Source organism: Mastomys coucha, unplaced genomic scaffold, assembly GCF_008632895.1.
Source record: "Mastomys coucha isolate ucsf_1 unplaced genomic scaffold, UCSF_Mcou_1 pScaffold15, whole genome shotgun sequence".
Classification (NCBI taxonomy): domain Eukaryota; kingdom Metazoa; phylum Chordata; class Mammalia; order Rodentia; family Muridae; genus Mastomys; species Mastomys coucha.
The window spans coordinates 77,713,972-77,740,340 of record NW_022196897.1 but is presented as its reverse complement, the minus strand read 5'-3'; the positions used below and the strand labels follow the sequence as shown (position 1 = coordinate 77,740,340).

The 26,369-nt window shown below is 47.7% G+C and overlaps 1 protein-coding gene and 1 long non-coding RNA gene across 7 annotated transcripts in view; one reads left to right on the top strand and one right to left on the bottom strand.

The window, feature by feature from the left end:
* LOC116090483 overlaps window positions 1-1,629 on the top strand; it is a 3,424-nt gene extending 1,795 nt beyond the window's left edge. The window contains exon 2 of the long non-coding RNA XR_004118693.1: window positions 66-1,629. This is a non-coding gene — a long non-coding RNA (uncharacterized LOC116090483). The remainder of the gene's footprint in view (window positions 1-65) is intronic.
* Window positions 1,630-4,058: 2,429 nt separating this feature from the next.
* Window positions 4,059-26,367, bottom strand: Arhgap1 (Rho GTPase activating protein 1). Of its 6 annotated transcripts, none has more exons than XM_031371023.1 (14): window positions 26,233-26,367; window positions 24,723-24,798; window positions 22,198-22,332; window positions 21,895-21,990; window positions 13,231-13,318; window positions 8,295-8,426; window positions 8,048-8,134; window positions 7,793-7,891; window positions 7,127-7,234; window positions 6,966-7,042; window positions 6,699-6,776; window positions 6,121-6,249; window positions 5,831-5,934; window positions 4,059-5,700 (listed from the first exon to the last, which is right to left on the bottom strand). In XM_031371023.1, the coding sequence occupies exons 3-14, from the start codon at window positions 22,328-22,330 to the stop codon at window positions 5,512-5,514; spliced, it is 1,320 nt and encodes a 439-aa protein (XP_031226883.1). In that variant the 5' UTR covers window positions 22,331-22,332; window positions 24,723-24,798; window positions 26,233-26,367; the 3' UTR covers window positions 4,059-5,511. The 6 variants fall into 6 exon arrangements, with proteins under 6 accessions (XP_031226883.1, XP_031226882.1, XP_031226881.1 ...); XM_031371022.1 differs by having other exon boundaries at window positions 22,198-22,359; window positions 24,723-24,783; XM_031371021.1 differs by having other exon boundaries at window positions 24,723-24,783.
* Window positions 26,368-26,369: the final 2 nt, after the last annotated feature.

Here is a 26,369-nt window from a genome sequence, read left to right as displayed (position 1 = left end):
GCTCTTCAGCACAATGGAAGAGATGGGCTCTAGACCAACTGCAGCCAAGCTCAGGCTGGGACCAGGTGACTGTGAGGCCCCTCCAGTGTTTTGTTGGGAAATGAGAGCTACACTTGGAAATATAATCAAGAGATTTCCAATAAAAAGTTTTCTGTACTTCATAGCTTCCTATTCCAAATGTCTTGACAACTAGTCCACCAGTCCCACCTCTGCATCACTGAACCACCATCGGCTTTCATAAGGAGCGAAGGGTGGAGCGTGAATTTCAGAAGAGTCCTGAGTCACAGGGCTGCTTCAGTCTTGGGACTTGATCAAGTACCTAAGAGCCTTGGCTCTCTAGAGCCTTGTATTATTACCCAAGAAAGGGCTATGTGATTGAATATTCAGTGAAGAACTCTTATTAAATCTCCTTCAAGCGTGGGCTGCTGTTAGCAGCTTCTTATCCCTTACATAGCATACTTACCACCCTACCTGCAGGACATAGAATACCTAGAGGGGAGGACAAGCCACAGAGGATGCAACATGGATGGTGGCTGATGTCATGAACAGGGTTATGGCTGAGCAAATGAGGGAAGTGCAGGGAAGCGTGGCCTGTGCAAGTTTGTTCTGCTAACAAGAGTCCAGAAAGGACGGTGGACTCTCAGAGGAGTACCGAAGAACAGGAGAGCCCAGCAATAATTAAGTCTGATGTACACACATGCACCCCAGCTATGGCTACACATCTACCTCCTAGTGCACACTGCAGAGCCAATGTATTCTATTTTTGTTTTGTTTTGTTTTTCCAATGTATAGATAGTTCTGGATGCAAAAGTCAACTAGGTACTTGTGTAGGCTCGTTCCCCTGCACCCGAGTCAAGTCTGGCCCAAGGACAACAGTGGGACCATCAGAGGATTCTAAGTCAGCCTAAGAATAGAGTTGAAGAGAATGGAGTCAGCCCACTTTGCCAGTAAAAGCCTGGGTGCCCTTGTAAATGCATCTGATTCAGAGACCATAACACTTGAGCACACAGCCAAACAGCACAGCTGTCCAAGCTGGGTCAGAAATGGTAGTAGCATCCTTGGATACCTTTGGAGGCTCCAGGTATTTCATGACCAGCAATGTGTCTGATTCTTAAAACACCCTTTGCCTGAGAGACCTTGTTGTTAAGGTTTTGTTTACTAGTACCTGAGTAACTGCAGAGGCCCTGCCAGGATCCCAACTCAAGTAAACAGCTCTCCCTGGCTCTGGTTCTGCTGTTTTCCTGGGTCACTGCCTCAAGCAGTTCCAGTGTCACCCAGCCTACAGCTGAGCATTGCTAACAAGGAATTAAGCCACCAAAGCCTTGTGTCTCAAGGCACCTGGATCAAGGCCACAGTTGTGCAATGGAACTTCCTTGAAGCTCGGGACCAGTGTTTACAAACACATCTTAATACTGCTGGAACCAGTGGCTCTGGCTAGGCAGCCTCTGCCCAAAACAGGAAAAGTTAACCCACCCTGGGCCATCATAACCTCCTGATGGCAGTAGGCAGGTATCTGGAACTTGCCCTTGACAACTGAAATTTGGACCTCCTCCCAGTTGTAAAACAATAAAAGTCAAATGTGATGGTTCGTGCTTAGAATCACTACATTCAAAAGAATCACAACAGAGACCAACCTGGCTGCTGAGTCCATGTCTCAAAAAAACAACCTACATAAGCTCTATCTTTGATGTGGTACACCCCTTTGATCCCAGCACTTGGGAGTAAGAGTCAGGCAGACCTCTAAATTGCAGGCTCAAAACAAACCTTTTAACAGTTTGGGGGATGAGATCTACAGTCATGTGCTTCAACAGGTGTTCTGCCAGTCTGAAAGTAACACGGTTTTTTTGTTTGTTTGTTTGTTTGTTCAAGACAGGGTTTCTCTGTGTAGCCCTGGCTGTCCTGGAACTCACTCTGTAGACCAGGCTGGCCTCAAACTCAGAAAATCCACCTGCCTCTGCCTCCCAAGTGCTGGGATAAAAGGTGTGTGCCACCACCACCCAGCCGAAAGTAACACTTAAACCAAGCAAGGGCATGGTTGTCACAGAAGCAGGCAGATCTGAGTTCAAGGACAGCCAAGGCTACACACAGAGAAACCCTGACAAACACACAGAAGAAAAAAAATCTATGAAAAATAAGGAAGGAGAGGCAGATTTTTCACAACTTGTGTCTCAGGTGGCAATGGAAAATGTCTAGCCTCCCAGGCTGAGTTGGAGCTGGGGAGGTGAAGGGAAGAAGATGAACATTGAACCCCAGCCGGCAGCCATACCAGGCTGATCTCTTACCACAGATATTAAGACATTATTTCTGGTCATCAGAACTTTTTTTTTTAAGACAGGGTTTCTCTCTGTGGCCCAGTCTGTCCTGGAACTAGCTCTGTAGATCAGGCTGGCCTCAAACTCATAGAGATCCACCTACCTGTGCCCCTTGGGCACAAACCACCACCACCCAGCATAGAGGAACCTTTTTTTTTTTTTTTTTTGGATAAATAGACATAGTCTTAATTGGGAACCAATCCTCAATCTTACCAGTAAGAGTGGGTAAGAGAGTCAAGATTCAAGCTTAGGGATGAGCATGGTGCCATATGCCTTTAATCCCAGCATTCAGGTGGGCAAATCTCTGTTGAGTTTTAGGCCAGCCTGATCTGCCTAAGTTTTAGGATGGATAGCCAGGGCATATAACCAGACCTCTACTCAAAAATACCAAGTTAAAAACAAAAATAATCAAACTCTAATATGGCGACAAGACCCATCTCAGTGCCCACCAGTCTGCTGTGGTTCTCTCCCTTTAAAGTTCCCCTCATACAGTCAGCTGGGAGAGGAGGCCCTGGTCCTGAATAGCACAGGTAAGCAGCGGGAATGCTGCAGGTACAAAACTATGGTGACTTGGTATTTCCCTGACTAGAGGATGGTCAGAGAGCAGGGCCCACTCAGAATAAGGAAACAAACCCTATCATGGAGTGTTATCTTCCAGGCACACCATGGCTCCTATCTTTTTAAAAATTTTACATTTGTGGGTGTATGTCTGTGCAGAGTATGTGTGCATTGTCCACAGAGGCCAGAAAAGGGCATTGTATTCCCTGGACCTGGAGTTAAAAAGAGTTGTGAGCTGGGCTAGCGAGATGGCTCAGCGGGTAAGAGCACTGACTGCTCTTCCAAGGGTCCTGAGTTTGGATCCCAGCAACCAGGCTCACAACCACCCGTAATGAGATCTGACACCCTCTTCTGGTGTGTCTGAAGACAGCTACAGTGTATTACTCCAGAGCAAGCGGGGCCGTCCTGAATTCAATTCCCAGCAGCCACATGATGGCTCACGGCCATCTGTACAGTTACAGTAAACTCATACACATAAAATAAATATTTTTTTTAAAAAAAGTTGTGAGCTGCTGTGGATGCTAGAAACTGAACCCAGGTCCTCTGGAAGAGCACCAAACATTTTTAACTCCCATCAGAGCAGCTGTTAATACAAGCGTGAGACCTTTAACAAGGAAGAGCTTCAGGGCCAGGTAGACCTTCCACAAGATAGCTCACTTGGTAAAGTGTTAGGGGTGCAAGTCTGGCCACTGAGCTTGTTCCTCTGGACCTACAAAAAAGGGAGATGAGAAAAACAATTCACACACACAAACTGTGTGTATGTGTGTGTTCTTTTGAAGTAGGGGTACCGGGAGTAGGCAGGGTCATTAGACCTTCAACAGAGAGCCTACACCTGCGCACTCTATATAATTCTGCCCCAGTTGCATGTGACTTTGGAAGGCGTAGACTTAAGTGTGTAGGAGATAGAGACTGACTGAAGGAGGGCCCCATCTATGCAGTTTCCAGAGTCCTCTGTGATACAGCTTCTTGAGGTCACCATCCTCAAGTGGACTTGGATTGATTTTTTTTTTTTTTGATATTCATTGGTGCCTTATCTGGAGTACAGATTTGTTCACATTTTCCCAAGAAAATTAAGCAGACAGCAGATGGACTAAGGAGGGGACTTCCTAAAGCTCTCTCTCTCAACTGCACCACACTTCCTGTCTGGTTCCGAACTTCAGGGTCTCACTTCCTAAACAGTCAGATGGGTATTTTTCATTTACATTTTTATTGAAATACAAAAAGTGCAAATGGTAAAATACATGATTGTTGCTAAGGAAATCGTGGTAAATGTGAACACTGGATTCACAGTAAGAGCGCCCCCAGCCACATACTGACAGGCCCGGGGCAGGAGGAAAACAAGAGGTCCAAAGGCTCCTCAGTAAATGGAGTGTAGCAACACTTGATACAAACGTGGGCAAAAGCAGAGTGGCCCAGGCTGGGTCAGGTATGAGGCTGGAGAATGACAGCAGCACTTGAGGCACCAGAGACCTGATACAACAGTGGTGCAGGAAAGAGCCAGTGAAGTCAGGCCCAGCCTCATCTCCAAGACCGTCAGTACAGATCCCACAGTACCCAGTACCATCTCTGGAGCTGTCATGCCTGGCCACACCTATGGGGCAGGGTCTCCGCAGATACCTCCCTGTCATTAGGGGGCAGACTTCTGGAAGAGGGTCACAAGGCTTCATTAGGAATAGAATGAAAGCTACCAATCATCACTGGGGCTCAGGCTCTCTGAAAGACAAGAGGGCCTATGGCCACCATACTCCCCTAAGGAAGCTGCTAGAACCTACCCAGCAGGGGTGATCTATTAGTAAAACCCCTGTCAGTCTTAGTGGCTTCTGAGCTCCCGACTCTCCAAGAGTCCCCAGGCAGAAGGTGAGAGCCACCAAGGGTCCTGAGGCATTAGTATCTCTGGCCAGAACAGGGATCAAAGTGACTCCACACAAGAAAGACCTACTATATAGCCTTTGGCTGAAGATCTGTGCACATGAGAAAGAAGGGAAGGCGTAGAAGGCCAGGACTGCGGTAACTGATTCCTACCAGATACTACAGCTCTCCCTGGGAGTAGACAGGACCATTTCAATAGACGCTCAGATTCTGAGTCTTGACATCCAAGGTGCCAAGTGTGGCAGAAATGAGGGACTAGGACACTCTGGGGGAAGTACCACTTGGGAAAGACCCAGGAGGCAGAAGTGACAGGCCAACTCTGGTCTTGTCATCCCTATTAGCAGGAAGAGCAGGGACGGGGAACTTGCACCCAGGCCAATGCTCACTTCCTAGCAATCAGGAAAGAGAGGACCAGCTCCAGCTACCAGCACAGCCGGCAGTGAAGTAGTCTTCTACAATTGCCAGGGTAACAGGCAGGAAAAAGGAAAAGGTTTACTGTGGCTAAATCCTAGAAGAGCCAAGCCCAGCAACCAGAGAGGCAGTGAGAGGTATAAGGCAAAGAAAATGTCTTACGGTAAACGGGCCTCCAGGGCCGGTAAGGTGGGATGGACAGAGGGATAGGAGGGGCTGCCCAGTTAGTGGGCTCCAACTTCCATCTCTTGGGGCTTCAAGGCCCCTTCCTAGGCAGGAGCCCTGGACTCCAGAAAGGTTAATACCAGGAGGACAAGTCCAACTCAGGCTGCCAGAGAAGGGGCTGGAGGTGGGGCTGAACTCAGACCCCCTGGGCATCTGTGCTGGGGAACAATTCCCCTTGATGATCCAGGAGGAACTTAGTGAAGGTGTTGATGGGATTAATGGCCTTGAGGGTGATGGCAGCATCCTTAGCCCAGAGCAGGTTAGGGCCGAAGACCACAGCCAGGTTAGTGTTGGTCATCTTGTTCTGGTCACAGTGGGCAGATATCTGCGGAAAGAAAGGGGCTACAGCTAGAATCTACGGCTCCTGCCTCCTACTCCCAGCAACCCCATCCAAGGCATCCAAGCAGTGACAGCATCTCCCCAGGTGGGCAGAGGAGGCCGGAGGGACATCTCACCTGTACCAGGAAGGCAGTCAGGAAATGAAGCACCTGGTAGTTCTCCTCTGGCAGAGTTTGGAGAACCTGCTGTGTCACCTCCACTCTCTGGCTCTCATCAATATCTGTGAAGAATGGAGGTCTAGGTTACAAAGGCGTAGGATGAGCTTTAGAAACCCTGATAAGAGCCTATGGGGAAACCCCAACTGAAGTTCCTGGGAGCTGCTTAGGCCCACAACCCTGCAGGGCAGGGTGAGAGAAAGTTCAGTTCCAAAGGATTTACATAGCTGAGGAGGAAAGAGAGAACTCACTGAGGAAGCCCACAACATGGGGGTAGAGGTCAAAGGTTAGCAAGGGTTCAGGAAGCTCCCGAAGGAATGTCTTGAGGATGACGGCTGGCAGGTGCAGCTCATTGTACTGGTCAAAGTCCACCGGCAGCCCTTCATGGGGGAGAAAAAGATGGAGAGAGCACTAGGCAAGCCAGAGGCCAGCAAGCCCCATGCCTCACTTTGTCTTTGTCCACTGCACAAGCTGCCTTTTCCCAGGATCCCCTAGTACATCTGCCTCTTTTCTTCTGTAAAAAGGATGACTCAGACCACCTAGAGCATGAGCTCACTGTCACACAAGACAATTACTCCTTGCCTCTAAATGAGCTTGAATCCAAGGCTGCAGCCCCTGAACATGAGGCAGCAAGGCTGGAACATCAAGGCAGAAGTAGGACCTATGTGGTCACACCAAAGGACACAGAAACTTCTGGCAAGAAGAAAATCTGGGACATGCTTACAAGCCCTCACATTCATAACATGCCTCATCTTCTCAAACATACACAAAGAGACCCCATCAATGTGCACACACAATCTGGACTAGCTCTAGGGTCTGGTCCACTCACCCATATTGTATTTCTGCTGCACTTCCCGCACAACCTGGGTGTTGGCAGACCTCCGGAAGATGCCCTCGGTGGTGAGAGCTAGAAACCAAAGGGGCCTGGTGAGTCTCAGCGCTCTGAGGGGTGGATCTCTTCCCTACACTATCAGTCTTGGAGTTCTAAGAAGGGTCACTGGGAGTGCACTTTTCTATGCCTTGCCCAGAGTTTCTCAAGGGCAGCTGATGACAAGGTGGCTTGGCTTCAATAGGCCTTGGGCTGCATGGCACTCACCGTGAGCCTGCAAGTAGGCGACTGTCTCCCTGAGTACAATGGGAATGGGCTCCTGGCCTGGGTTTTTCTCCTGGAGGCTGTGGGAGCAAAGGGGTGAGCTGGGGCTTGACATGCTGGTCCAACCCAACCAGCCCAGACCTGCCTGGCTTTAGCATACTCACTGCTGTAAGGAGACCCCAAACTGCTGATTGGGCAGGGGGGGCCGTGGTGGCATGGGCTTGGGAGCTGTTGCAGGGCTCTTCTGTGTGGATTTGAGGAAGTCATCATACCTAGGGGAGCAGATGGAACAAGAGTCAGGCCCTCTGGCTCTGTAGTCTGGCAGCCAACTTTATCAAGTCTTTACTGTGTGATTTTACATGGATTATTTCATATGTCTTCAAAACAGTCCCACTTGATGTAACACAGTGAAAAACATTCTAAAGAGATTCAGTCAACAGCTTGTGACAGAAATGGGGTTTGGTCTGTCTCTGGATCTTTTTTTTCTTAGATATTTTCTTTATTTACATTTCATATGATATCTCCTTTCCTGGTTTTCCCTCCAAAAAAAAGAAAAAATAAAATAAAATAAATCCTGTTCCCCCCCCCCCCCCCCCCCCGTCCCTGGATCTTGACACTGCCGTTCTCCAGTTTCCCTGGGTTCTCCAGACTCCTGACTCCCACCCAGGTTACTCTGACACTGCCGTTCTCCAGTTTCCCTGGGTTCTCCAGACTCCTGACTCCCACCCAGGTTACTCTGCCTCTCAAACGACACAACCACACAACTGAGCCAGTGGACCCATAAGCACACTCCCCGACACCCGGCTTATGGGCCCACCCAGCTGTCTTACTTGAGCACTTGGCGAGGGATCCCCAACTGCTCCAGCTTCACGTGCTCACTTAGCTCACTCAGGTAATTCACATAGAAGATCTTCCGTCCAAACTTGAAACTGGAAGTAGAAGGAAGGATCTGGGTCAGGCTGGGCCTCACAGTAGCCCTTGGTCCTCCCTGTAGATAGGTTTCACCCCAAGCTGGCCACCCTGAGCATTGGTTTGCTGTGTGAGGGGCCATGAAAGACTCCGTGGCGCACCTGTGGCCTGCTCACCTGATGAGGGGCTTAAAGAGGATAAGCAGAGTTTTGATGAACATGGTTGGGTGCACGATGTAGAGAGCCTTGATGTTCTTCTTGTACCTGCAAGCCAAGTGGGAATCTTGTGAATGGTGGAGGAAGGGGCAGTACTGTTGGGGTCCCACCTCCATTGACATGGAATAAGCTCCTGACTAAAAGAACCACCCAGAGCCTAGAGTTAGCCACCCTAGGCTCAGGAGCCCATCCCTATGTCCCAACCCACTTGCGGTCAAACTCTCGGTAGGCGTCCCGTAGCCAGCTGAGGGAGGGCTTGTTGTCACTGGTCAGGCCATGGTGCAGGTACAGGAGTGTGTAGTCACTCTCCACATACTGGTCCAGTGTGTGTTTCAAGTACCTTCAAGAGAAATGCCCAGCACTGGGGTTGTAGCTCCATGGTAGAGCAATTACCTAGCATGTGTGAGCCACAGGTTTAATACCTAACATCATAAACACATAAAAAGACCTGTTCAGACCTGTCCTCTGCATAACAGGTGTGGCCTGTTACCATAGAAACTGGTGCTTGCATCATGGCTTCCTTCTCCACAGACCCTCCCTGCTATCATTTGGCTATGTAACCCACAGCCACTTTCCTGGAAGGAGGGAGAGGATGGGCCTAAAGGAGAAGTAAGGATGCAGAAAGTTCTCATTTTGAGCAGCAGCAATCAGGAGCCCTGAGCTGCAAGCTGGGCTGTGTATCCACAATTAAAAGGGTTTGACATCAGGATCTCCATGAGTTGGTCACAAGGATAGTCACTGTTATTGGTAAAAGCTTTTAGTGTCTGCCAAGTACCTCCAATACCTCATTCTTCTCTCATAACAATTGAGGCTAAAGCTAACCACATCTTACTAATGAGGGCAATCGGCAGAGGTCAAGTGCTTAGTGAAGCTTTAAGTTGTGGTAGGACCTAGTAGTGAAGTGACCAACTCCAAGGCTGCACTCTAGACCTTGGAACAGTTCTGCCTTTTTTAAGTGATCTGTGGTATAGTTTCTAAAATACTGTGTTTATGAAAGGATATCAGGATGACCAAAAGTTCACCTATCCCATCCCATCCCTAGGCTCTTAATGGACCACAAAGCCATGTGGTGCTCACAATAGGGTATGTACCCCCCAACATTCTCCCCTCCCCTCTCTCTCTGTGTGTATGTGTCTGTCTCACTCTGAGCACACTGGAAAGTTTGGAAGTAATGAACAATAGGAAGAGGGGGAAGAGCCTAAAATAAGACCTCTTAGAAGATGGACAGTCAGCTCCTTGGCTCTAGTAGGGAAGCCAGTCTATGTTGGACAAGCAGAATGCTAAGCACATCCAAAAGGAGAGAAGTCTGAGAGAGCACCCAGTAGCTTGACTAAGTGCCCAGATGAATGACCTGACGTAGAGTCAGAGGCCTAATGACTAGTCCCAGGGTGCCAAGCTGGACCGGCACAGGTAGGCACAGGTAGGTACTAATGCTAGATAACCACAGATTCTGATCATTATTAAACCAAGAATACTTATCCACACTTCCACACTAAGCACTTGGTAGTTTACAAAGGGCTTTCACATAAAAAGATGGCATTTGCAATTAGGAAAACAGCAAAGATGACAGTAGATACCCTCATCCACGGATGAATGCCATGAACTTTGTGTGCAATAAAGAAATACTGATCATGGAAAAGCATGTTCAGGATTCTTTCCTGAGGAAACAGAGAGGAGTAGAAGCATTCTTGTAGGAGACTGTTCATTCCAGAGTTTTATTACGGAAAAAAACAACAACTGAGCAGCAAATTTGTCCAGTATCAGGAGACTGGGAAGAAATCATGGGACATCTATAAATAGACTATCTCACAGGATGCTTCCACAGGCAGGATTAAGCTGTGAAGTCAGGCATCAGAACAGAGGTCATTCCTGAGGCAGACTGGAAGAGCAAACTGGAAGCTGGGTGAGGGGTGGGGTGGGGGGCACTGATAGGTATGGAGTTTCTGTTTTGTTTTATATTTAGGTTTTTCTGAAACAAGGTCCCACTCTGTAGCTCAGGACATGCCTGGAACTCAAAATCCTCTTTCATAAGCCTCCCAAGTGCTGGAACTGAAGCCATGCATCATCAAATTCACAGGATACTGGGTGTAGTGACACTCAAGAGGCTGAAGCAGAAAGGTCACTTAGCCCTGGTGGTTAAGGTCAGCTTGTGAGACAAAATGAGAGCTACCTTTAAAAAGAAAACAAAAGTAGTATACAATTTGCTACTTTTCTATGTGCATATTAGTACAGAAGATGAAAATATAACATGTTTTGTGTGGGGCTTTTTGGGTGGTAAGAGGAAACTCCTTATAGGGTTTTAACATATAAGGAGTCTGGCTTGGAACTTCTTATGCAGACCAGGCTGGCCTAGAACTCATAGACATCCACTTGCTTCTGTTTCCCAAGTGTTGGGATTAAAGGTGTGCACCCACTATGCCCAGCTAATTAATGGGATTTTGGGGGGTGGGAGGTTGTTGTTCTTGTTTCTTTTTCGAAACAGGGTTTCTTTGTGTACCTTGTCTGTCATAGAATTCAAATTCATAGAATTTGTAGACCACACTGGCCCTGAACTCACAGAGATCTGCCTGCCTCTGACTCCCGAGTGTTGGGATTAGATTAGAAGCATGCACCACTACCACCCCACTAAATAACATGTTTTTAAGGATGTCTTTGAGAATGTTGTAGACATGGAAGATGAAAAAATTATATAAGACATAAAACTGAATACAGTGATTTTCTTTCAGGATGACAGGTCTGTGAGACTTCATAAATTTACAGTTGTTGTGTTTCCTGAATAACTATTTATATATTTTTAACTTCCCCAAATTGTAATACTCTAAAACTATACATGATAGATTTCATTGTTACCCACAACAAGTCTATAAGGAAACATATATGTGTGATATGTGTGACATTGTGTATATAAAACTCAGAGAGTTGCCTTCAAGCACATGGCTAGTTAAAATACAGAGCTCAAGTTCAACCAGTCTTTTGATTCCAAGTTTCAAGAATTTTTCCATTTCAACCTCCTAGATCTGGGTGGGGAGTGAGGAAAGCCAAGTATGACGTAACAGGACTGAAAACAGGGCAGACAGAGCCAGTGGAAACACAGTCTGCTCTCAGCAGGGATGGTGACCAGGCAGGGTGGATAGGGGTAGGCAGTGAGATGGTGAGTGTGTGTGTCTGTATACATGTATGTGGTATGTGATATGTGTAGGATGTGTGTATGTGTGTGGGGTGTCTGTGTGCGGTGTATGGTATGTATCTGATATGTGCAGTGTATGTGTGATAGGTGTGGTGTGTGTCAGTGTGTGTGTGGTGGTGGTGGTGGAGAGGTAGGGAATGGGATGGTGTGTGTGTGTGTGTGTGTGCATGTGTGTGTGTACGGTATTATGGCATATGTCTGTGTGGTATGTGTGTGCATCTGTGTGTGTGGTGTGTGTATGATGTATGTCTGTGTCTGTGAATGGAAGGACAGGCAGCAGCAAATTGCCCAGGAATTCGTGACACTAAAGGGAAACCCCAGCTAGGCACAACCCCCTCAGCAACCATCCCTAAAAGCTAGGTGCTTTCCAATTGCCCGTAATTTCCTCTCATTTGACCTTATACCTTGACCCCAAGTCGGCTGCGTGGTACACCAGGCATGGCACAAAACCTAGAGGGGGTTTGTAACTCGCCTCCTTAGGCTGAACTCCATGGTGAATATTCCTGGCTGGACACATGGTGGGCCTCCAACAAGACCCTGCCTGTTCTATCTAAGGAGTCAAGTCACAAGGTGGGGGGAGGGACGAGAGGAGAGACAGACAGACAAACAAACAGAAAGCACCTTATAGACACAGCACAAGGAATGAGCTTTTGCCTCACCAGAGGCCAGCTGAGACTTTCTTCTGTGATCCTCCAGCCTGACCCTAAGACCACTACAATCCATACGTGCACAGCATTCAGGATCTCAAGGAGCTATTGTAGGCAGTGCACATACTTTACATTTTAGAGAGCACTTTAAACTGGTCAGGAAAAGTTACACAATGGTCACTCTGAGCACACTGAGGGCAGTTTCTGCTCTGCTTCTTTGGATGACCCCACATGCCTTGATTGGTTCCTGATATGTACCCAGTGGTGGTTCAATAGTGAAAAGCCAGATGAGAGACTTCGACCCGTCTACATTTAAACACTGGCGGTTTGAAGGAGAATGGCCCCTATAGGTTCATGTATTTGAATCCTTAGTCACCAGAGGGTAGAAGGGTTTGAGGAAAATTAGAATGATCAGAAAGTGTGGCCTTGTTAGAGGAAGTGTGCCTTTTTTTTTAAGCTATTATTTTTATTTTATGTGTATGGGTGTTTTGCCTGCTCAGAGTGTCTGTGTACCATATGCATGCAGGACTTGTGGAAGCCAGTAGAATGCATCAGACTCCCTGGCACTGGAGTTACAGACTCTTGTTAGCTGGGGGCTGAACCAGGGTCCTGTGTCAGAGCAGTCAGTGCTCTTAACCGCCGAGCATGTGTGTCTGTTTCCCTGTTGCCTACAGCATGGCATCATGCTTCCCTGTATGGGGTCATGCTCTTTACCATGACAACAACAGGCTAACCCTCTGAAACTGTAAGTAAGCCCCTAATTAAATGCTTTCTTTTATAAGAGCTGCCTTGGTCATGGTGTCTGTTGACAGCAATAGAACAGTGACTAAGACAAGCAGCCTCTGGACTTGTGCTAGGAGAGATTCTAGCATACACATATGGTAAGCAGGAGCCCCACAGGTATAAAAGCCATTGACAGCATACTTGGCACAAAGTATGATAATGTTAATTATGATTATAAATAGAAATGATTAAGAATCAAGATTACATCAGAAATACCATGGTTATACATATTTGGATATATTTACTTTTCAAGATTATTTTCTAGTGCATTATCTCACTCCTGTCAGAAAAGAGGCCACAGGCTTAATTATCTTCTTTGAATAATGAGAAAATAAGGCTCTGAGACACCTGCTAAGGTCAGTCTCTAGGACTCTGACCCCTTGTCTAGTGCTCTTCCCCCTTAAGGGATGAGAGGTAACATTAAGGAAGGAAACCTGGTGCCCAGGGTGAAGAGGAGATTAAAGAAAATGGCTCCAGGCTACACAGGATCTAGAGAGGTTCCACTCCACTTCCCCACAGGTACTCACCCCAAGAGCTTGCTATGGTCCAGCTGGTGGCTGGGGGGCATCCGGCAAGCACTAAATACAATGATCTTCCGTCCATATTTATCATCACCTGAGTGTAAAGAAAGATGGAGTGCAATGGATCAAAGGTGAACCAGAGTGGTGGGTGGGGCTTAGAAAGTACCAACCTGGGGCCTGTGCCAGTGAACGTACGGGCTTGAGAAACCCATGTGGATTCCCCAAGGGCATGCTGGGTACAGTTGCTCCAGGGGCACTGAATTGGGACAACCTCCCAAAAAATTTTAACCTTGTTTTTTTTCTCATTAATATTTGAATTGATTATTTGAGTATTTTCTATCATGAAACCTGAGCACACTTACTTCCCAGTCTTCCTGGGTCTTCCCCACTGACCCTTCAGACCTCCCCCAACACTTTCTCTTTCTCAACTGTGAGTCTGCCTTCATCATCATGGATACCATGGTAAAAGTAGCTTCCTTGTTCTCCACAGTCATCATCAGGAACACAGATCACAGACTTACACGTTGACCTTGCTCTTTAACACAGTCATGATGACATACACTTGGTTTTTTGTTTGTTTTTTTTTTTTAATTTATTTTATGTGTATGAGTACACTGTAGCTATACAGATGGCCATGAGCCATCATGTGGTTGCTGGGAATTGAACTCAGGACAGCCCCTCTCGCTCTGGCCCACTTGCTCCGCTCGCTCCAGCCCAGCCAGGCTCTGGCGTAATACACTGTAGCCACCATGTGGTTGCTGGGATCCAAACTCAGGACCATCAGAAGAGCAGTCAGTGCTCTTACCTGCTGAGCCATCTCGCCAGCCCCCGGTTACATACATTTGTAAACCCACACTTTGGAGATAGAGTCAGGAAGATCAAGAGTTCAAGGTACAGCTGGGCAGTGGTGGCGCACACCTTTAATCCCAGCACTTGGGAGGCAGAGGCAGGCGGATTTCTGGGTTCAAGGCCAGCCTGGTCTACAGAGTGAGTTCCAGGACAGCCAGGGCTACTCAGAGAAACCCTGTCTCAAAAAAAAAAAAAAAAAAAAAAAAAAAAAAGAGTTCAAGGTACTTAATAATAGGTCCAAGGCCAGCCTGGGATACTTAAGATCTAGTCTCAAGACAACAACAGCAAAATAAGTAAGTAAAATAAATAAATAAATAAAAAACACATTGAGGCTGAGTAGAGTGGTGTGGTGAGGACCTTCAATCCCAGCCCTCAGGATGAAGACAGAAAAAACTGTAAGTTTGAGGCTAGCCTTGTCTACATAGCAAGTTCCAAGATAGCAAGGCTATATAGTGAAACCTTGTCTTACTAACTAAATAAAAATAAATAAAATCATGTTGAAAGTGTAATGTCTGTGAAATGTCTGTGTACATTCATCAATAGGTAAGCGTGTGAGGATATAACTCAGCTGGTAGAGTGCCTGCCTAGCATGCAGAAAGCCCTGGGTTTGATCCCTACTGCCAAATAAACTAATGCTGATAGTTACATCTGTAATCCCAGCACACAGGGGTAGAAGCAGGAAGGTCAGAAGTTCAAAGTTATCCTTAACTACACTTGAGTAAATCTGAGGCTAGCCTGAGGTACAAGATACTCTGGCTCAGAGGAAAAAAAGGAATATTCATGGCAACAGAAATTTGACCATAAAAAAGAAAGACTGATACATGGCACAAATTACATGAATCTTGGAAATATGCTAACTGAGAGCAGCCTGGCACAAAAAAGAGCTATTGCATGAGTTTGTGAGAGTCTAAGACAGTGGTTCTCAACCTGTGGGTTGCAACCCCTTTGGGGGATCAAATAACCCCTTCACAAGGGTCTGGAAAAATGGCTCAGTGATTAAGAGCACTAACTGTTCTTCCAGAGGTCCTGACTTCAATTCCCAGCAACCACATGATGGCTCACAACCATCTGTAATGGGATCCAATTCCCTCTTCTGGTGTGTCTGAAGAGAGACAGTGTACTCACATATATAAAATAAATAATTAAAAAAAAATCAGATATCCATTGTGATTCTAACATTAGCAAAATTACAGTTATGAAGTAGTAACAGAAATTATTTTATGGTTGGGGGAGGGGTCACCATAACATCAAAGGGTCTCAGATTTAGGAAGGTTGAGAACCACTGCTCAGAGACCACAAGTCCATAGAGTCAGGAAGCAAATGAGTAGGCTTCGAGGTGCTGGGAGGAGTTGAGAGGGGGAAACACCGCTAATGGGTACATGGTTTGATTTGTGGATGCACCCTAAAAGTGTTCTAACAGGCTGGCATGATGGCTCAGTGGGTTAGGGCACTTGCTACCAAGCCTGATGACCAAAATTTGATCCTCAGGACCCACACGGTAGGAGGCGAGAACTGATTCCTCACAGTTGACTTTGACCTCCAGGTGTGTGCCATGGCTTGCCTGTACTTACTTGTGCATGCACACGCAAAAAATAAAAATAATTTTGCTCATATTTTTTTAAGTGTTCTAGTGGCACACACCTGCAACCCCATCATGGGAGGCTAAAGCAGGAAGGTGGCAAAGTCAAGACCAACCTGCGGTATGATAGCAAGATCTTGTCTCCAAAACCAGTCCCTCACATCCACCAAAAATAGATCCACCAAGGCCTAAACTATCTTGCCAACCAGACACCCTACAATTGCTTCACCCCTAAGCACCAGCAATGAGGGCCTGGGAGCCTCTAGAAGCTGCCCCTCAGACAGCCCAAGCGTGCAGAGGAGAGTGGTCTGGCTGCCACAAGTAGGTCAGCCAACACAGTAATGACAACTCTGCTCACAGACGCTATCTGATTTTATTACTAGGGTGGCCGAGCATACTTGGCTCTGATTGAACTCTAGACTCTTTTAAAAAAAATCTTATCTTTCCCATTAAAGGTATTTTGAAAAACATGGAGTTCAAGGGTGTTTGTGAAGGTGTGACAAAATGTCACCTAGGTGTTTTCCCAGAGATATTTGTCCCATACTCTCAATGTGATGGTCTGGCCCCTGACTGTCACAAGCCAAAAAGCTCTTGAGATACATGCTCTTGCCCCAAAATGAAATGCTCTTCCAGGGTCAGCTTGGAGCAAGGGTGCTCAAGAAAGCTCATTAAAGAAAGATTTAATGGTGATTAAAGGCAGGTTTTTGTTCCTCCAAATGGTACCTGCCTCATCGCCACAGCCTCAGAGGCAAAGGGGGTGGAACACAGAAGAGTACAAACTGAAGACACAATCCCTAAATGCAGGAGTCTGTCCTTCTGCTCTGCCTCAGCAGTAAGGACTGCTCTCCTCTGTGAGCCCAACCATTCCAGGAACCCAGGGGCTGGTCCTTTTCTTACTCTTCCCTACGCTGAGGCAGGGCTTACTAGTGCCTTCTCAAGTGTGGCTACGGTAAGCTGGGCCCTATCGGGTGAGCGCTCTGACCCTAGCAGCTTCACAACCTTGAAGGTTACTGGATGAGCCCTCAGCCTCCTGGCTCCACTGGAAGGACCGTCCAGTTTTGTTAGTTCCAAAAGGGCCTGGTTAGGGTCCTCCAAAGAACTTCTTGTGTCAGCATCTTAGGAACAGCCCACTGAGCCCCACAAGCTGTCTTGCTTATTAATCTGCCCTAACACCCAACCCTGGAGGACTGTACATATTGCCCCCAGTGCTACTTCCACACTTGAGGAACACTTGTCTGGCTGTTCCCCCTCATCCCTGCCTCAAATAGAATCTGTGAACCTGGTCCTGTAAACATCCTTTAAAATGGAAGCAAGACATGGCAGCACACAAGTATAATCCTAATGAGAGACTAGGAGTTAGACAGACTCCCTGGTAGGGAGAAGGACAGGGGTCATGGGTAGATAATAAAGGTGGCAAACTTCCAGGACAGTCAGCTGCTTTCTCACCCTCCTTACTTGAGATAAAAGCCTGGCAGCGTCGGGCGGTGGTGGCACACGCCTTTAATCCCAGCACTTGGGAGGCAGGGGCAGGCGGATTTCTGAGTTTGAGGCCAGCCTGGTCTACAGAGTGAGTTCCAGGACAGCCAGGGCTATACAGAGAGACCTTGTCTGGAAAAAAAAAAAAAAAAAAAGCCTGGCAGCTTAAAACTGAAGGCCTGGTAGGCTTCTGTCTCCCATCAGTGGGAGGCCTGTTGATGGACTGGCTCCCCAAGTTCAAGGTCTGATCAGGACATGTTATGTAACAGCTGTGGGCCAAACAACCATCCTATCTGCTTCAAACTGACCAACCCCAAATTAGGGGAAGAAAACTCTTCAGAGATTTAAAAAACCCCAGCCTCAAGAAGAGACTGGCATTTTCAGCTTTCTGAGCACCCCCATACTTCAGAGGGTCTTTTTCTCAGTGTGTCTTCTGCATGTGTGCTTCCTCACCTCCAATAAACAAGCTTCTCCAATGGCTGATTCTGCCTGCTGCTACCTGCGGTGTGCAGTGGGGATTCCCCCCACCCCCACTTGTTGTGCTCAAGATTTCTCCCACCTTTTAGTTCTTTAATTGGCAGAGAAAACAAATCCGATCAAGAGCCCTAGACTGCACTCCTAGCACTGGGAGGTAGAAGCAAAAGAATTAGGAATTCAAAGTCAGTTCAAGACCAGGGTGGGCTTCATGACATCCTATCTCAAAAAACCAATTCCTTCAAATGGCTCACAGGACTGAGTGCTGGCCTCACCTCTCAGGCTGTACCAAGCAGACCTTCCATCACAGAAGCTCTGGAAGCCCGGCATGCCAGACGATTTGCTGCTTATATCAGCCAGACCTTTCTCCAGACAGTTCTGTTCCAAACTGGCCACTATGGACCTGGGAGACTCAACACATTCCCATCTGCCTTCACCTTCCCCAAAACAGGTAAGTTGGTTCTTCCCATGGCTCACAGCACTAATAGCCATCTATCTCTGCCACCAATTTCTACTCTTCTGTGTAATTGTTTATGCTCCATTTCCCAAAGGCTCAGGAGTAGCCTGAAGGCAGAGTTGACTTGATTTGCTCCTGTCAGACACTCAGTAAGTACTGGTATATGAGTGATGGTATATGAGTGTGGTGACATGCACCTATCATCCCAGTTACTTACAAGACTGAGGTGGGAGAGTCCCTGGTGCCTACCAGCTCAAGACCCTCCGGGATAACACAGTAAGATCCCATCTCAAGGCATAAGTGCTCACAGCCTTCACAAGGATGCAGGTCACATGCATGCATGCAGTTTCATTCCTCAACTTGTATTGAATGGTTAAGTATGTTAGGCAGTGAGTTTCCAGAAGTTGGAGAAGACATTTTTCTAGACAGAATCCTTAACATGCACTTGTATCAGCAGAAGGTTTTTGCTTGTTTGCTTTGTTTTTGAGACAGGCTGTGAGGCCAGGCAGCAGTGGCACACATTTTTTAATCCCAGCACTAGGAGGCAGAAGCAGGTGTGTCTCTGTATATTTGACACCAGCCTGGTCTATAGAGCAAGTTCTAGGATAGCCAAGGCTACACAGAGAAACTCTGTCTCAAAAACCCAAAAGAGAGGGGGCAGGGGAAAGCTGCTGATATGTAGTTCCGGCTGGCCTAAATCTGTGGCTCCTCTGCCTTGGCCTGTGTGTCAGGATTGGATATGTATTACAGATCTGCATTGAAGGCCTGGGTGCTAGCAGCTCTCTGGACTCTGGGACAGCTGCTGGTGGTTCGGAGCTAAGTTCCTGCCCTCATTTACTTCCCATTGGCTCTGTCAGGGACAAGAAACACAGCATAGCAGGGGCAGAGGTGCAGACTTAGACTGGCAGCCCAGCCACAAGAAGTTCAGAAATCCTGGGTCTCCTGCCAGGAGCCTGCAGAGGGCGCATCACCTGCCGATCTGCATCTCCGCAGAGGAATGGCTGGAATGCAGGCGCAAGGCTTAAGTGGGAGGCCCGGGGACCTTGAAGCCATTCTTTGCAGCTCCTACCCCAGGAATAAAGCAGCCCTCCCTGGCTGGAAGACTTAGGACTGAGCCAAGGTAGAGAGTCTGAGAGTTCTGGAATGTAAAGTGTCAACAAGAAGTTAAGGCAGCGGGCCAGGAGCACGCTGTTCCGCCTCTCAGCTGGCCACAGACGTGGGGAGTAGAAACACTCCATCCATGCATTTGTGAGGAACCCTAATAAACTCATCAGCTCGTCAAAAAAGAAAAAAAGAAGGAAAGAAGGAAAAAAACATATACCCACAAAATCTGTTTTAAAGACATGTGCACCTTCTCTACAGGAAAAAAAAAAAAATCACACCCTGGTGGCCCAAGAGGGGTCCAAGAAGCCTACTACTAGTATTGAGACCTGTTTCACTTAATTTTTTTGTTTTGTTTCCTAGTACTGAGACTGGAACCCAGAGTCCTGCACACACTAGGTGAGAGCTCTACCATGGAGGCACACCCGTGTTAGAACACTCGCTCACTCGCTCCCAGCGGTAGAGGAGAGTTCTTCCTCACCAAGTCTTTTTTTTTTTTTTTTTTTGGTTTTTCGAGACAGGGTTTCTCTATGTAGCCCTGAGCTGTCCTGAACTCACTCTGTAGACCAGGCTGGCCTCGAACTCCAGAAATCCATCTGCCTCTGCCTCCCAGGTGCTGGGATTAAAGGCATGCACCACCACTGCCAGCTCCTCACCAAGTCTTTAGTACTGACTGTGAGGCTAATCTAGTGATGCACACTGGGAAAAGCCAGGATAGCAGGGGGTGGAAGGCGAGCTCAGTTCGGGATGAGGATCAGCAGCACTACATCTAGGCCTGTCCTCCAACTCCCCAAAGTGGGAGTTGCATTACCAAGTCTGCAAGCAGGCAGGGTGGCCACTACTCGAAGCACACAGGAGCTCTCTTACCTGCTGTCAGATGGGATTGGAACTGTTCCTGCCCTGGAACCTTCAGAGAGAAGTGGGGCTGTCAACTGTGGTTGCTCTAGGGCTCTGGGGAGAGGGCCTAATGAGCAGGGGTGTAGTGCCAAGAGACTGAGAGCTAGACCTTTGCATTCCCCAGATACCAATCAGGGGCTCTCTCTCGGGGCAGCATGGGTTATTATTCAAGACAGCAACTCTAGCAGGCTTTCTGGGTACTGCTGACTGCAAACTGCAGTACAAGCCAAGGACATCTAAGGTGGGGAGCTGGGACTGAGAAAGTTCATGGTATATGGTGACAGCTCAGGCGTGTGTTTAATTTTTTAATTGTCAGGAGTTTTGCAGGCCAGTTGACATTAAGTCAGAAGCTTGAAGGCAGCTGTTGTAGAAACTGAAAATGTTACAAATAATGGTCTCTTTGCCTCCTTTCTGGAGAGTCTACTGTTACCAGAACAGCACGGGAAAAGACTGTACCCAGACCAAGTCACAGTGGACTGAGGTTCACGACAAGCTCCTACTCTCTTGTCCAAGTGGGCTCTTTCTCTGAATTCTAGTACCAGAGAAATCACCACCAGTCCTTCAAACAAGCCTCAGCAAGGCAGGCACACAGGGATACCACCACCAGAGCTGCCACAGCACGAGCTGTCCAGGCCTTGTCTATCCCAAGAGCTTCCTGAGGCTACTTTCCCCTGGACTCTAGCTGTGTCACCACACAGCCTCCAACTGATCATGTCTCTCATAAACTCTGCTATTGCCAGCTTCCAAAGCCACCGCGAGCTCCCAACTCCCTAGAATGGGGCTCTAATTAAGCTGGTCCCACTGGCCTCCACCAAGAGCCCTTTCTGATTCGTAGACCCAGAGGCCACAGCCAGGAGAGGCCAAGCACAGACAGCCAGAACTGGCACCTACCTGGCTGGGCCCCCTCAGGCTCACCACAGTCTGGAGAAACAAACAAACAAACAAACAAAACAAAAAACTGCACGGTGATGGCTTGTTGCCAGATGGGGGCACACCCACAGAGGTCGATCTCCAAGCTGTCTACTGGGGCAGGCATTAGACACCTAGGCTAGGAAGGAACTCTGCCTTGCTTCTGCAGTGGTAAGAGAGCCCACTGAACACCTCCAACCCAGGCCAAGATAAGCATCAGAAACACAGGCACCAAGGCCTTAGACAGTATGGCCTCTTCCAGCCCTGACAACTACAGACAGTTCTCTGAGGCTCACTACCTGCCCTGCTCCAGGTCTCTTCTGGGGCTTGCCTTATGAATAGGAGGGAGCTCCCTGAGGCAGAAACCCGGAGGGGTTCCTGCACCCATTCTTAGCAGGACAGCACATCCACTAGAAACTTGATGTTCCAAGGAGCCACTGCAAACCCCCAGAAGAGCTGACATTATCCCCATCTCCAGTGACTGATGAAGGAGAAGTCAACGTCAGGGCAAGGGAAGGGAAGAGAGGGTATGAAGGAAAGGGCAAGGTCACTTATTCAGGACCAACTATGTTCTGGCTTCCAGGATGCTCTGACACACAAACACCACTATACAGGAGCCTCTTGACAGCAGTGTAAGGAAGGAGTTCAGAGAGCAGAGCTGGAGATCAAACTCAGCTTTCTAACTTCAAAGCTATTAGGCCAATGCCTCCCACATCATGGCTGTAGTGGGAGACAACAGGACCGTAGGTCAAGGAAGCAGTGGCAGGTGTGAGCCAACAAGTCCAACCCATGCTCACTAAGGGAAGGTACATACGCTCAAGAGGAGACCAGAGGCTACGGGAGGTGTTCTTTCTTGGTGGCATAAGAGGCTTCTCTAAGCCAGGGGCACAGAATATGAGGGAAGAGATACAACACAGAACATGCTTACCTGCTACTTCTACAATCTGGTGCCGGGCAATGTCGTAGTAAGGGTCATCCCACTTCAGGTGTGTGACAGGTTCTGGAGAGCTGCTTTTGGAGTCATCTGAGGAACATGCCAAAGGCAGAGTCACCCACAGGGCTAGCCCAGCACTCTCCCTGACACTCACCCTCTTTGGCCTGCCCCCAGTGAGGCTTGTGTCCCTGGCTGTACCCTAGGACTGGACTCCTTGCCCCAACCTGGAGTCTGTTCCAGCAGGAAGGGGTCTCCCCTCTGTGGTGCCACAGCTGCCTGAGACATTGTACTACCCACCTGACTTGGGAAAGTCTGGCATTTCATCAGAAGGCCAGTTCTTCTCATCAATAGAGGCCAGCTTCAACTGGTTCAGAGCTTGGCTGGTATCATCCAGGGTCAGGTCATCTTGCAGTTCTGAGAGAGGATCCATGGCTAAGGAGAACCAGAAGAGAAGCCTGGCTGCAGGGCGGAGAGAAGGTAGGGGGGAGTCCGTGACCTTTCCTCTTCACTTCTGTAATTCTTTCAGTGACCCCTCTGTCCCCTTCTGGCACCCTTGTCCCTATTCCTCAACAGTTCTCACCCTGCCAAGAGTTCCACAAAGCACATTGCCAGGAAAGGCAGCTGGGGCAGTGGATAACACAGTTCAGCACCTCCCTCAGGTCCTCACTGGGCAGTAAGGGCCGTGCCAGGTCCCACACTGCCTATCACCTGGCTGACCAAGTAAGGCAATTATAGCTGCCAGGGCATCTCCTCAGAAATTCTAGAGTGCAGAAGCCTCAGGCCCCAAGACATTACACGAGCTGAAGAATCTAAGGGCCTCTAAATACCATGTCTGCAAAAGGCCAGCTGGGACCCTGGCTATTACACTCCTCTCTCTAGGCAAGAGATGATAGGGTTCCAGAATAAAAAGGCTGAGGCTGAGATGCTTGCCTAAGTTTACCTGAGACAAGGGCCAGTAGCAGGGGATGGAATCTACCTGCCAATCCAGTAGATCCCTTGCAGGTCCCTAAGGCCCTCAGGCCCTCTCTAAACCTGCAGGGACTCCAGCTAGTGGTTTCACTGTGGCAACATTAACAGATTACCTTAAAGATTACAGGGCAGAGGGGAGAGAGGCTGCTCCTAGCATCTAGAGCACATAGGTAAGGCTCTGAAGGACAGAAGTTCTGTCAGGAAGGGAAACGAGTCAGCACTGAAACCAGATTCTAGGTCCTAGCCAAAGGAGGTGGCACTTTCTGCTCCCAGCCCCATAAAAAAAAAACACCTCCCTTGAGCTCACCAGATGGGCGAGGAAGGAGGTTTCAGTCCAACCCATTTGCCCAACCCCAAAGAAGAGGCTGCATTCCTGACACCAGAAAAAAAGTGACATATATGGTCAGAGAATCAGCAGAGCAGATAAGAAGAGCAGAAAGGGCCTGGGGGTAGGAAGAAGAGAAGAGCTGCCTGGGAGATCTAACTGTGGGCTAAGAGGATCATGACAACCTCCACTCCCGCACACATTACAGTTTAGGGCTCTAAATGGTGAACCAACTCCCAGGGCCTAAGCAACAACTGCCTTGTTACCATGGCAACATACTGAGTCAGTAGAAGAACTGTTTCAAGCTTTCAAAGCAAAAGACCAAAGCCCTCTTTTTTGCTTGCTCTTTCTTTTTCCCTGTCCTTATTCACCACCTATGCTGACCACCAAAATATAGGTTCCTCCCTAGGGACACAAAGGACAACCTTGTCATATTAGGAAATGCATTTCTCTTAGTGAGTAATATTGGCCTTTGCCCAAAGCCCATTATCTTCACTCCCCCTTCAACCCTCTGTCCTCCAACCAGACAATCTTCAGTCATGAGGAATTTACCTCTGACCCATGCCACCCCATTCAACCAAGAGGTTATAGGAAGGCTTCAAACAGTAGCCTCTAACTCAGAGGTTCTCGACCTATGGGTCACAACCCCTTTTGGGGTCAACCAACCCTTTTATAGGGGTCACTTAAGACCAGTGGAAAACACTGATATTTACATTACAATTCATTACAGTGGCAAAATTGCAATTATGAAGTATTGACGAAAACAATTTTTGTTAGGGGGGAACATCACATGAAGAACTCTATTAAAGGGTCATAGCATTAAGAAGGCCGAGAACCAGCTCAGCAGTGGTGGCGTACGCCTTTAATCCAATCACTTGGGAGGCAGAGGCAGGCAGATTTCTAAGTTCAAGGACAGCCTGGTCTACAGATTGAGTTCCAAGATAGTCAGGGCTATACAGAGAAACCCTGTCTCGAAAAACCTAAAAAAAAAAAAAAAAAAAAAAAAAAAAAAAAAAGTAAGGCTAAGAACCACTGGCTCTTTATAGGACAGATTCCAGCAACCTCCCCCTGCTTAAAAGCTTTCTCACCATTCCTATCACTGCCCAGGCTCAAGGAGTCCTGGATCTTCCCTCACACCTACTCAAGAGAATTCTTTTTGTACACAGTAAGTACCTGGTATGAAAGAAAAAGCAAGAAGCCAAGAATATGGAAAACTGACTTAAGAGTCCTGACTAAGCCAAGGACTGCAAAGATCCCAGACAAGTGCCTTTCCTGTCTGGGCCTAACTAAACTTTCCTTATCTGCAGAAGCAAAGGCTCCTCCCAGAAATGTAACTCTCTAGTGTTCAGAAGCTAAGCTATGTGCCAGAAAGAAAGAGGGAGACTATGGAGAAGGCTAAACTTGACCCCCACCTCTGTCCTAGGGAACTTCTCCTCTATTAGCTCTGCTAGAGCTGACCTTCTCCAACTGCTACATAACCTCCTTCATTAGTAAAATCACAGAAGGGCCAGCTTCCTGCCAGGCTCACCTGCTGCTATTGCCTTCTCTGAGCCCGGATGTTGATCTGCTGGTCAATAGGTGGATGGAGCCTGTGAAAGGAAACTCTAACATAAAATGGTAGAAATGAAATATATCAGCCACCTGTAAAATGCTACTCTCTCAGATTAATATTCCATTTTCAGCAGGTAAACCATTTTTACCTTTAGAAAGTATTTAAAAATCACTTCAGGCAAATGCTTTGACTTATGTAAAACAGTGACTCTCTCTGAAATTCTGATGTTTGTGGACTTTTTCATTAAGAAAAATTAACAGATCCATGAAACCTTGCATGCATTTTAAAGATTTCACAAACCCTCTGCTATTGCTTAAGAACCTATTTCAAGTGCTAAGTCCATAGCTCAGTTGTAGGGCACTTTGCCTGCATACACAGAACCCTTGGTTCCCTCTCCAGCACACACACACACACATACACACAAACCAAAGGAATTTATTCAGAACAATGCTCAGCATGTAGTAGACACTCTGTCATTAGTTGAATGAATGAATGAATGAATTTCCTAAGTGGAGAAGGAAAGGAACATTTGTGCCATGAACTGGACACAAATTCACCTCACAACTGCACTAGTAGTTCAGTATATGCTATCATAACCATTTTACAGTTTGAACCAAAAGGGGATGAGCAAACTGCTAAAGATCATAGAACCCAGAGGCAGGATTTTAATCCACAGTACCATTTTGAGGTGGTCTCTTAGTTAAAGTCAACCCCCTCAACAATAATCTTTTTTTTTGTTTTTGTTTTTGTTTTTTCGAGTCAGGGTTTCTCTGTGTATCCCCGGCTGTACTGGAACTCACTCTGTAGACCAGGCTGGCCTCGAACTCAGAAATCCACCTGCCTCTGCCTCCCAAGTGCTTGAGTTGAAGGCTCAACAATAATCTTAAATGACTGTCAGTCACAAAGTTCACAGGGATCAAAGAGGCGCCACAAAAGGGCAGCCAAACTTCTAATCTCAGGGCAAAAAAGTGATGATAACTTGAAGTCACAGTATTTGCTGGTGCAGGAATCAGACTGTTTTGTGACTCCGGAAAAACACAAATCCTATGAGATTGCAACTCTAAACTATAATCATGTTTGCACAGAGTCAAAAAAACAAACAATGAATCGAGTGTATTTCGTTTCACAAGAAACTGAGATGAAAGCATGACCTATCAAGTGACAAGGTGGATCACTTCCCCCTAATTTCTAGCTCTCAGTGCTATGCCAGATCCGACCAGGAAGACTTCTCCCTCCCACGGGTTTGCTCTGGCTTGGCCTATGCCTTGCGGAGGGCAAGAAGAAGTCAGAGAAAGTGGCTGTCTTCTCTTTGCAGGCGCCGAAATGGGACAAAATCCCGGCAGCGAAGAGACCAAGGCCCTCAAGCCCAATTCCACCCCCGCGCCACTGCCTCGGATTTTCCCCTTTCCGACCCAATTCCTTCAGATGACCAGAGCAGCTCTTCCCCACCACCACGCCCAGCGAGACCCCGCGCTCTGTAGCTCACCGCGTTCGGGCAATGCTTCCTCTGCCACGCCTGTCAAAGCTCGGCAAACATCCGGCTCCGAGGTGGGAATGGGAACCGCCCCCTCTGGGGCCCCCAGCTCCCCAACTACTTCCGCCATTTCTTCTACCTACTTCCGG